The 12,034-nt window shown below is 42.1% G+C and overlaps 1 protein-coding gene across 3 annotated transcripts in view; it reads right to left on the reverse strand.

The window, feature by feature from the left end:
* The window catches only part of CACNA2D2 (calcium voltage-gated channel auxiliary subunit alpha2delta 2), a 523,930-nt gene that overhangs the window by 6,863 nt on the left and 505,033 nt on the right, over positions 1 to 12,034 (reverse strand). For all 3 annotated transcript variants that reach the window (XM_033140620.1, XM_033140619.1, XM_033140617.1), the window contains 8 exons: positions 11,494 to 11,556; positions 9,591 to 9,694; positions 8,832 to 8,930; positions 6,683 to 6,777; positions 4,959 to 5,006; positions 4,208 to 4,279; positions 2,875 to 3,027; positions 1,759 to 1,811 (listed from right to left, as the gene is read on the reverse strand). In XM_033140620.1, the coding sequence (XP_032996511.1) occupies positions 1,759 to 1,811; positions 2,875 to 3,027; positions 4,208 to 4,279; positions 4,959 to 5,006; positions 6,683 to 6,777; positions 8,832 to 8,930; positions 9,591 to 9,694; positions 11,494 to 11,556 (687 nt within the window). The remainder of the gene's footprint in view (positions 1 to 1,758; positions 1,812 to 2,874; positions 3,028 to 4,207; positions 4,280 to 4,958; positions 5,007 to 6,682; positions 6,778 to 8,831; positions 8,931 to 9,590; positions 9,695 to 11,493; positions 11,557 to 12,034) is intronic.

Raw genomic sequence — 12,034 nt, forward strand, 5'->3', positions numbered from 1 at the left:
TTGGACATAAATATAGTTGCAATTTTGTTTAGGGTGCTTCTTTTTCATTAACACTATAAATTGATATTTACATGATGTACTGTATAGAAGCAAAACAAAATAAAATAAAAAATTCCTTCCAGTAGCACCTTAGAGACCAACTAAGTTTGTTCTTGGTATGAGCTTCCGTGTGCATGCACACTTCTTCAGATACACTGAAGCAGTGTATAGAAGCAGACACAGCTTTCCTTCCATGGTTAATTCTAAGCAATGACACCCTTACAAGCACACAGTTGACTATGTCAAATAAAACAACAGGTGTAGGTTAGCTGAGTTGCATCTAATGAAACCCATGCATACACAGCTGATGAAACCATGTTACCCCAGCATGGTAGGGTGGTACGAATTTTTTTTTTGGGGGGGGAACACAAGCATTTCACTCCTGGGTTAAACATGAAGAAAAACAAAACATCATGGTGAAAATCTACACCATATAATCAAAATAATGGGTCCTAGCTGCTGAGAATCTTTATCTGGTAAGTAAAAAGTCAAATAATGAAAATTATGTTTGATAATCCAGCTCAGGCTAAGATGGCATTAATTTCTGTCATGGGGAAAAATAAATTAAGTACAGTGGGAAAGTACAGATATCTATATATTAAAAAATGTTCCCATTACGTGCGTGGGTGTTACCAACTTGCTCCGTAACCACTGGACCAAACAGCATCAAATTAGGACACAGCGTTTCATGACCATCAGGGAATAACATAGGATAATTAAATTTCAAAAAAACCACACCTGACATACCTACAATAAAGAATAAACGCAAAAAATGGTGTGCCTATTAGATGTCACCAGCAACAGCACTGACATCACAACCAGCAACCAATAGAAAGGTGCCACCCAACTCCCGAGGCGACAACTTGCAGCCACCGCCTCAAACGCCTGTCCGCCATTTGCGGCCTAACGTTCAGCCACCGCCTCAAGAGGCCTGACAACGCATAAGAAGCAGGCAGCGGGGGGGGGGGGGATAGAGCTGCTACTACACGACCAAACCTCAAGAAACAGGAGAGAAGCCGGGCTTTGAAGTCAGGTGGCGTTGCAAGGCCAGGTTGCTATGGTAACGCGGGGCAAAAATTGAGGCCACCATCCCCTGAAGAAGCCGTGTGCGTGCGCACCTTCCCAGGCGACAGCAATTGACAGCTGCTTTCCAGAACGTGAGCTCCATTTGCAGTTATACAGCAGTAAGCAACAGAGTTTCAGGGTGACCAGGGAAAGTGTGGGGGAGGGGAAGGTAGGCAGAAACGGGAGAAAGACAGGAGGCAGGCAGAAATTCAACGGGAGAAGCTGTGGAGGCAGTCAGAAATGGAGGGAAATATGGAGAGGAGGCAGGTGGAAAGTCAACGGGAGAAGCTGTGTGGAGGCAGTCAAACGGGGGAAAGAGGAGGAGGCAGGCGGAAATTCAATGGGAGAAGCTGTGGGCACGGACAGTTTACATTTATATATATATATAGATCTTCCTTTTCCATTTCACAAAAAAGCCACCGCAACGCGTGGCCGGGACACCTAGTTTTTAATAGTTCTGCAACCATTCTACAGACCACCTAAATGGGCTTTGCCTTAGATATTTGCAGAACTTGCTGAAATGTTGACAACCCTAGAACTATTCTACCAGATACGTCTAGATATGTGTTCTCTCACTATTATGTGCAGTGCAGAGTGGCCCAATCTAAGAGCTAAGCTTCAGCTTATCCAGTAAAGGGCAAAAGAAAGGCTTACCATGCAGCTGCTGAAGTCCACCAGGCCAGGTTCAGGAAATCTGCCATTGTTGGCTGGACATAAAGGTGTAAGGGAAATGTGGTTGTTAACAGAAAAATACCACTGGTAGCTCAAGCTCAATGTGCTGTAACAGCTTTTCACATGCTAAGGATCAAACACGAAGCCCAGAGGCAGGATTCTGTAATGTTTTGAAAAACCCAGCCTTTTGACCACATTTATCTGCATCTAATGGTGCTTTGCCACTGATAGAGAATACACAAATAATTCTACAGAGGGACCCATTGGTTCATGATGCAGAGAAGACAGGTTTCACAAAGAGCCAGAGCAACCCTACTTGTGAGCATTGCGAGCACATCCAGGCATGCAAAATTTGTGATTAGATGGCCTTGCCTGGCATCACTTTTCTCATAATACAATTTTTGAGATACCTAGCACTGATTTTACTAGTACTAGACAAAGATCAGGAGCTTGGAAACATCTCAGTGACTCATTGTGGTTAGTAAACTACCAGACCTCTCTTGTGGCCCATGAATAGAAGAAAAAGAAATGACTTTACGAGAAGAAATGGTGATGAATTACTAATTTAAAACTGAACTCCATCTGCACTCTGATGCAACTGTACAAAATATATGGGAAAAAAGAATGGAGAAGTGTTGCTAGATAGCAGGTAGACATTGTTTGGATTGTCTACGCTCTGCATCACTGACAGACCAAGGCTAATTCTTACATTTGAACCACCGTGTGGGAAGTTGCTTGAAAGACCACTTGATGTGATGGCTCTAATATGCAAAAGCCACTCACTCTCCAGTTCACCCACCTTGTGTGGAGAATATTCAAGCCACCATCAATTACAATGTATGCTACAATTTTTTCAGTACTCAAACAAAATTCTTGTTTACACACCAATGTATCACAACCAGTAATGTTCACCTATTCTAAAAACACTCCTCATCCTTCCTAAACACTGCATTTATACAGCTGACAATTCTTTTCTTTGCCTTAAGTATACTGTGGTTACTGTGCTTACATAATTCCACCTGTAAAGCAAATCCCCACTTGTATGCACAATGCTGAAACCTCCAGGCAAGTCTTCACAGCATGGGAGCCCCCACTCACCACATACACCCCACGCGGAGCGCCTCCCGTATTGCTGGGAGGTTCTGGAGCGCAGACTGACTGGAAGTCGTAGGATTCTTTCCGTGTGAAGAACGAGTTGTTGTAGAGAGCAGACATCAAGTGAGCGTCCACCTCACTGAAGAACTTCCCTACCTGGAAAAGGAGGGGGGGGGAAGGATGAAATACCGGTAATCCGTTTAAGCTGCATCAAGCTGATTATGCATTTTCCAACCATGGGTGCTTCCAGATGGGGACCTTTAATTGGTGATGGGTAATAATCAGATTTTTCTGAATGCAAGTTTGGTGCTTCAGCTTCCATGCATTCCTGTCCCCCCCCCCCCCCCCCAGTCACTATATTTGTTAGTATTGCTGTCCATACCAGTGGGCAGAGCTTGATGGAATGCATCTCAGCCGTGTGGTTTTTTTTTTTGTCCTTCCTCTTAATCATTCCTCCCTCACCCTCCACTGTCTTTTCCATCCTGTATCTGAATGTATGTGGGGGTGGATGGTTGTATGTATGTGTTTATACCAAGTCACCATGCTTCACAATGGGAAAAATGGAAGTTCTTTCCTTGGGAGGGACAATGCCTACTTCCATTTGGTTTTCTTTGAAAAATTATAACAACAGTGGAGGTAGATCATAGCCATTGTGGCTGTTAGCCATTGAAATCTGGATTAAATGTAAAAAAGAGTATTGGCTGGCATTTTGATGATTACTTTGACATTGGTTGGATACTGCAAAAAAAACAACAACAACTTGTGAGCATTAGCAGTAATGCTACCAGCCCAATTGAAATTGGAGCAATGCATAAACTCTGCTAAACATGTAGGAAGCTTCTGAACATGCATGTTGGTAACTGGGGTCCTCCATGTGTCAATTATCTGACATCATAATGATGTTAGATGACCCAAAGTAATTCCTCCCCTTTGTGGGTGTGGTTTGAACCACTTGCATTCAAACTAGTGATACAAAGGAATATGAGCTGATCAGTGCTTATAGCAAATCCCAGGGATTGGCTGCCCGATGGTGTCCACAGCCAGGAATTCTGTAGTGCAGCTGATCTCAGTGGGCTTGTTAGCAAGCGTTCCTTTACCTAGGGGCTGGGGCCTTGCTTGCCAAGGAACAACCAGAAGTGCACTTTAAGGCTCTACATTGTTCATTTGCATATGCATTTCTATCTGCCCCACACCTAATGTTCCATATGACATTGGGTGTGTGACAAGTAGGTGTGATCTGGGGGAAACAATGAGCTAAATTGTTACCCTTGTTGGGCCTAATTTGGCCTGTGGACTGGAGGTTCTCTACTCCTGTTATAGAAACAGCACAGCTTACCTGGAACCAGTAATCCTCCTGGTTGGAAAGTACCAGAAAACCCCCATCATCAATGAGAACACAAAGGAGGTCCTGCAAGATTGAACAACACTTTTTGTTTTGTCGTGGCTTCTAAATTCTGGTTTAGACATTAGTCTACATGCCTGATTGTCTCTATAATGAGCAAAGGGAACCATAACTGAGCATTCCTTGTCATTCTATAAACATTTATGGTGCTTGCATGTATTTAAGGATCAAGGTAGTCTAAGAGCAAGGGAATAAAGGTGGTGGAAACAAAGCTTGGTATGTGTATGTGTATACACAGACACATGCACAGGGCAGCGCCCCCTGTTTTGCCGCCTGAGGCAAGATCTTGTCAAACTGATGCCATTGATGGCATTATTTATCCACTGGAGGTGGTGCCCATGAGGGTGTTGACTCTTCAGCTTATGCCGCCCAAGGCGACTGCTTCACCCCACATCATTGGTGGGCCGGCCTATACATAAAACCATTTGTCTCGAAGAATGTATGTCAATCTCTCTTTGAGACATTTTTCTTTCAGTATGTTATATAATAACCCTTTTTAAAAAAAAGAAAAAAGAGAATAATATGTAACTTATTTCCACAGCACTATTGAACATATCAAACTCTGAATTTTAACAGGATTTCTGACAGTTTTCTGGTTTAGGAAGCAGCTAAGGATACACTACAATAAGCAGTAACAATCAGCAAAAAGGCCCAGTTGTTTTCCAGCTGTTTCCCCCACGTTTACCTTGTAATTAGCCTCACAGTCCATCTCGCAGCCTGTGGAGGGGTCACACTGGAAATGAAAGAAGAAAGGCAACGACATCAAGAGAGTTCTAAACACATCTCAAAACTGACTTAAGTAAATCCCACATCCACACCTTTCATAATCACAAGAGGAACAGGTTCTACAGTCAGAAGGGAATTGTGAGGAAATAAGAATAGAGACAGCTTTGGCAACATTTATCTATACAGTACTCTGGTAATGTTTAGATTGCTGTAGTGTGCTGTACATGGGGAATTATGATGACTGTCCAGTCGGAGTAAAATGGAGTGTAATATTCGATTCTCACAGATCTGCTTCTGTCCATCCAAGGTTAAAGTTAGGGCAGGGGAGGAGGGTGGGGAAGAAGGGTGTCAGACCAGTTTTGCAGGATTGAAGACACTCCTACTGAAAACAGTAATAACAGCGCATGGATTGTTCATGTGGAGATCCATAGTGGGAGAAAATGTAACTAGTAAAAAAGTCGGTCTTAAAAGTGGTATAAAAATCATTCTAAGGAATAGAAGTGAAATGTGCCAGCAAGAAGCAGCAGCAGAAAAAACATAACATGGACTGGCAATGGGATTCACTGCTTGGACTATACCTTGATGGACTTCGCTTGTTTTCAGGGACAATTCAGTGTGCTGTCTTGTCTTTGTCCTACAAAGCTCTAAATGACTTTAGGTCAGTAGATCTGACGGACAGCCGTTTCTCATATGAACCTTGCTGTTCTTTAACTTCCTCTGAGAACCCAGTTTTGGGAGCTTCACCTTTTAGAAACTAGGCTGGTAGTTACCCGAAATGCCTTTGTTTTATTGGTGGGCCCTTCTTTATGGAATATCTTCCCCAGATATATTAAAGTGTCTCTGATTTTAGCATCTTAATGTTTTAAGCATGCAGGATCCTCAAAATGAACTGGAGGGGTAAAGAACTGTTATGAAGTAGGACGATGAACCACCTCTTTCAGGAACAGTAAGAGAGACATTATATATATATATATATATATATATATATATATATATATATATAACCTCTGGGCAGGGCCGTCTTAAGGATATCCGCGCCGTGATTCAAAGATCCCTCCGGCACCCCCCTGGGGTTTCACCTTTTTACAGTGCTGCTGGCAGCTTTGTGGGGCTAGAGGAGGCGGGCAGCGGCTGGAGGGTGGCTCCGGCGGGGAAGAGGCGGAGGCTCCGGGCGCGGTGCTGCTTCGGCGCAGTGGGCGAGGGCAGTGAGCTGGTGCCAGGAAGCGCCACGTCCAGCCTCTGCCTCTTCCCAGGCGCCCTCCAGAACTTGGCACCCTGGCGCCCCGCGCCACTTGCCTCTATGGACAAGACACCCCTGCCTCTGGGCAGTGCTTTTTTCTGGGGGGAGGCAGGGGTACGCATATCCCTAAACATTTTGTGGATCTTTGTACTTTTGTCCATTTACTGATTTGAACTATAAAATGGTGATTTTCTTGAGTCAAAATGAGAGTACCCCAAAACTTTTTTTTTTTTTTTTTAGAAAAAAGCACTGTCTCTGGGGGTTCATTCACTGTTGCCAGAGGGAACTTGGCATGTCAATGGCAAGGGTGACTGCTCTGCTGCAGTGTTAGAACAGCACTGGGGACCCAAAGTGGACTTCCTGTGCTCCTCAGCTCCAACCATGTTATCTACAAAATGCAAAATCCCAGATCCTTTTCCAGGAGGATATTTTTCACCACCTACTCTTCGTGTCCCCAGCTGATCCCTTTCTGTTCGGTTACTTGCAAGGACTTTAAATTTTTCCGCCCATGCCTCCAGGTCAAGTTTCACTCCAACCACTGGAAAGGGAAAACAAGAGATATTCAGGTTAGAAAAATGTCATCTTTTTTTGTCTAAAAAGCTGGCCTGCATAGGCACCACATTTAAAGCCCATGGCTCCCCCTAAAGAATCATAGGAACTGTTGTTTACCTGCCACAGAGCTACAGTTCCCAGGATTACCATATTTTTCGCTCCATAGGGTGCACCTCGTTTTTAGAGGAGGAAACAAGAAAAATATTTTTTTCTGGTTTTCCTCCTCCAAAAGCCCTGTTTTTTTGAGGATCAGCTCAAATTTGTGCAGCTTTTTTGCAAAGGGAAAAGACCTGTTTTTTTGAGGATCAGCTCCAAGTTTTGCAGCTTTTTTTGCAAAGGGAAAAGCCCCTTTTTTGAGGATCAGCTCCAAGTTATGCAGCTTTTTTTGCAAAGGGAAAGCCCCTTTTTTGAGGATCAGCTCAGATTTGTGCAGCTTTTTTGCAAAGGGGGAAAAGCAAAGCTTCTTTTGCAAAGGGGGACAAGCAAAGAGGAAAAGCCCTGTTTTTATGGGGTTCAACTCACATTTCTACAGCTTCTTAAGGAAAGGGAATCGTTTCTACAGTTTCCAGACAGATAATCTAATCAGCCAGTCACATGTCGCTCGGGAAACAAACAACCTCCCTCTGTAGCACATTCAACAATGGAGGCCTGGGCAAGGGGGTCGGCCGAAAGGAGCCAGTGACTCTTATCTCTCTCCCATCTCTTGCTGATCAGCTGCTGAGCGGGGTCCTTTCAACACCCGCTTCTCTCTTTGTAAAAAAAAAAAAAAAAAGCACGATCTGCTTTTGGCTCCTGGGCATTTTGTTTGCAAAAATTTATTGGTTTTCCACATCCAAAAAACAAACAAAAACAACCAGGCAAAAAACAACAACAAATAATGACAATCACAAAGAAAACAATTATTACAAACCACATCAACTAAATAAAAGAAACAAATATATACCTCACAAACAGGAACACACCAACTATTAATTATAATCTAGTTCCAAATCTTGTTAAGGGGACTTCCCCCGTTCTCTCTCCTGCGTTCAATTCTAATTTACTTTAGTAACATTTCTAGTTATTTTAACTATTCATTCACTATCCTTCTTGGTCTTTATCTCAAAATCTTATATAACTTATATATCTTATATATAATCTTATATATAAGTCAAGGGAATAAACAACTACCTGACATTCAGAAAATTCCTAAAGGCAGCCCTGTTTAGGGAAGTTTTTAAACTGTGATATTTTAAATGTATTTTAATGTTTGATGGAAGCCGCCCAGAGTGGCTGGGGAGACCCAGCCAGATGGGCGGGGTACAAATAATAAATTATTATTATTATTATTATTAACTTCTAAATAAAAATACAACCTCATATTACATATCTTAATTTCTTATATCCTTTTCTTTCTCTTTGTTCCATAAAACTGCTGCTCCTATTACTTCTTATTCATACCTTATAAAATATTATACCAACACAATATCATAAAAATCCTAAGTATTTCTTCCCTTTCCCAAATCCATTTTTACTCTCCGACTTTGGGGTATTTTGGCTCCAGGGACCACCATTCGCTCCATAAGACACACAGATATTCCCCTTACTTTTTAGGAGGAAAAAAGTGCGTCTTATGGCGCAAAAAGTACGGTATTTGGTGGAAGTCATGTGCTTTAAATGAATGGTGCGCATTTAACTCAGCTGTCCTGTTTCTTATTAAGTACTGCATTTTGATGCATTTTTCCTAAAAACCATCTTCATTCAGAACTGAGAAACAAAAACTGCTTAGCTGCTAATGTGTACCCAGCAGCTGTGACAGCCTGAAGGATTACACAAAATCCACATGAGCCTTCAGCCCAATGGAGGGGTTTGTCAACCCAATAGCCCAGAGAAATCCAAGCGTTTTTGCAGCCTAACTGAAGACAATGAGCTGGTATTTATGTAGACTGCTAGAGAGGCTGCAGACGGCTTCACAGCTGCAAATGATGTAGACCAGAAGGCTTGAAGACAGGAGAGACATCCCAGAGACAAAGATACAGGCAAACGCCCCGTCATTCTTACCTGCTGGTTTCAGGTGCCTGTCACCAAAGTTGAGCTCAACTGCTGTGCTGACAAGGATCCCAACTGTGTTGTTTTCCAGTTCCAGCCCTCTGTAGTTGACTATAGGGGGAAGATGAAAAAAAGGACATGCCAGACTGTGGATGGCACAGGCAGCATAACTGCTGCAAAGCACTCTCTGGCTTGGGTGGCGATGCTTTATGGTCCCATGCAGGGCTGACTTCCTGCCAGTGGCCTCTCCCTGCTTCCTTGTGGTGACAAAATGAAAGGCCGTGCCTTACTTTTTATTTTATTAACATTCTAATTAGTAATCTATGAAAAGAACACTTTACTGCTTAAGCAATTACCCACTGCATATAATATGAATGGGTAGCTACAGCATATGCAGCAAGCAGTGAACCGCTTTATTACATTACCCCTTGTCTTCAGTGGAGTTTGTGAATGCAAAGTGGCAGATCCCTTATGGTGAAAGAAACCTCAGCTCAGAAGCTATAAATTACAGACCTGGAGGCATGATGGAGTTCTTTGCTTGCCATTTATTACAGAGCTTCAGGAACCGTGGCATGATCAAGACTATGTAAATACTACATATTACTATCACTGTCCTTGTAGTAAGCCTTTAAGCAGAATTTATTGCCTCATACCCTGTAGCCAGATGTCTGGTGCCAATTCCTGTAGTTCCATGCTTATAAAGGCTATCAAAGTTGAAGGCAGGGCAAACCAGTCCCACCCACTTGGAGCACTGTCTAGGGTTATACTTACAATCCCGGTAAGGGGTCTTAAAGATGTGGCCTTTGTTATCTAGGCTTCTCCGATAGAAACTGGCGTTGAAGGGCTCCCGGTCTTCTTCCCAGTCTTCAGCAGCTCTTTAATGAAATCAACCAGCCCCACAGAATGTCACAAGCTTTTGGCATATATTTCATTTTCCATATAGGTGCAAATAAAATATTGGGGTTTTTTTTTTTAAAAAAACCCCATCAATAATATGTACTATGAACATTTATACTTTCACAACCAGTCTTAGGGACAGGGAGGTGATAGCTGAGAAAGTCCAAATGTTCATTATACATACACATACATAGAATTGTATGTGTTTCACCTCTGAAATAGGATGGTATTGAGGTGGTATAGTTTTCATTTTGCACAGAGACAAGTGCTTGGCAAACCCACCCTTTTTGCAGCCCCAGGCAAACGGAGGACCAGGAAGTCTACCAGGCCCCTTTCAAGCTGCATTTGGTTTAGTGAATCACAAGTTACGCAGGCACGATTCATTGTCTACTGTCAGTCTTTAAAGATAATTACACGCTTTCAGAAACCTCTAAAACCACAAGGGTCACAGAATCACAGTGATGATTAAAACTTAATAGTTGGCAGCCTATATTCCTTTGAGCATCAAGGACACCTGAACCCAGTAAATTACCACTAATAACTTCCCCCTGAAGGAGGTGGTTGGGAATACAAATCTATTTTGTCTTCAGGAAAAGTGTTGTGAGGGTCTTATTAACCAGCAGTGTCCTTCAGTGACATAGGCTGCAAAGTTGTTAGTGGGTACACTTTGACATTACCTTTTGCTCCTTGTGCTAAAAAGGTCATTCAACACCTTAAAAGAACATATTAAGGAATGAATTTGCTGGACGCCCAAAGTAATGTGGTACCATTAGTATTCTGTCTACCTCAACGGTAATTTTTGGAAACCTAACAATGCCAACAGTTATGGCTTTTTCCATCTGCCTTGTCCCACCCTCCAGCCCAAGGAGCCTTCATAAAGGAGCCATTTTCAGAGGAGGAACTATGAGGGGAGAGGAACTCTGTTCACCATGGGGCGGGGGGGGGGGGCTGGTTTCACTTGTGCGGCTCCACCTCCAGCCCAAGGAACCTTCAGAAGGGAGTTGCTGCCATGGGTATTATGCATTTGTGTATTTTTATAAGCTGAACAGAGTGACAGATTAGGGGTCAAGAGAGTGTGGAGTGTCTGCGCGCATGAACTTCACAGCGCTTAGTTTAGCTTTTGGTTGCTAATGTTAATAGTGTTTTATGGATTGTAAGTACTGTATTGATTTGTTAATCCTATGACTTTTGCTTTAATTGTGATGTTTAGCTTATTTTTTAGTTTCTTGATTTGTTAAGTGTTTTATAGATTATAACTGTTTCATTGGAAATTTGTTAATTATTTGGTATGATTTATGCTGTATTTTGATGTTCTATTATTGTTTGTAAGCTGCCTTGGGATTCAGTTGAATTAAAAATGACATAGAAATATAACCAATCAAATCACAATCAAATCAATTCGGATGTAAGAAATGCTTAAGAGGACTACAAGTGCAATAAAATGTACATAAATTACTTATAAAATATGTTTTTTAAATGTAGCTTGACACGGATAAAAATGCATAAAACCTGTTTCATATAAATATGACAATACACGAACATTTGCACACTTAAGGAAGTAATTAAATTGTTGCATTAGCTTCACTGGGACTTGGGCTGCAATGTAACTGCAGTTACCTGGGAGTAAGCTCCACTGCAGTCAACAGGGCTTACTTCTGAGTAGATGTGGTTAGGGCTGTATCCTTAATCATTACTAACTCTAGATTAGATTGGGGCAACTACATGCTAAGCACATTCCCTTCAGCTACAGATGATACGACAAACACTTGTCACTTACTTGTTAGGGAAGACGCGGGTGATACCACCATCTGTGGCAACAAACACAGCTAAGAGGCTATACCTACAGAAAGGCAGAGATAGAAAGTTACAACCTCAAGCAATATGCCTAAGTTCTGCTTCTCACCAATTTGTCTTTGCACCGCACCTTTAGCCTATGTGTTGATCATTATAACTGTGGTAGGTACGGTTTGTGTTTTCCTCCCTTTGTTTTCATTATGTATTATCTTCAGTGCATTTTTACAAGAAAATATGGTTCCGGTACTCACCATGAAGTTGTTATATTTTAACATTTGAAAAAAAATGTGTCCGTACCCTTGAGTACCCCCAGAAAAAAACACCAATCATATTGTATGTTTATGTTGTGAACCTCCCTGAGATCTCCAGATGAAGGGCGGTATAGAATTTTAATAAATAATAAAAGGGTGTGTGTGCATTTAGGTTAGTATTGCCCCCTGGGGATGGGAGTGGACAAACTTGAAAACGAAAAACTTTTACCTAATTTTATACTGAACTGAAAGAACCTCTAAATGGGCAAGTTA

The sequence above is a fragment of the Lacerta agilis genome, chromosome 2 (assembly GCF_009819535.1).
Source record: "Lacerta agilis isolate rLacAgi1 chromosome 2, rLacAgi1.pri, whole genome shotgun sequence".
NCBI classification, from domain to species: Eukaryota; Metazoa; Chordata; class Lepidosauria; order Squamata; family Lacertidae; genus Lacerta; species Lacerta agilis.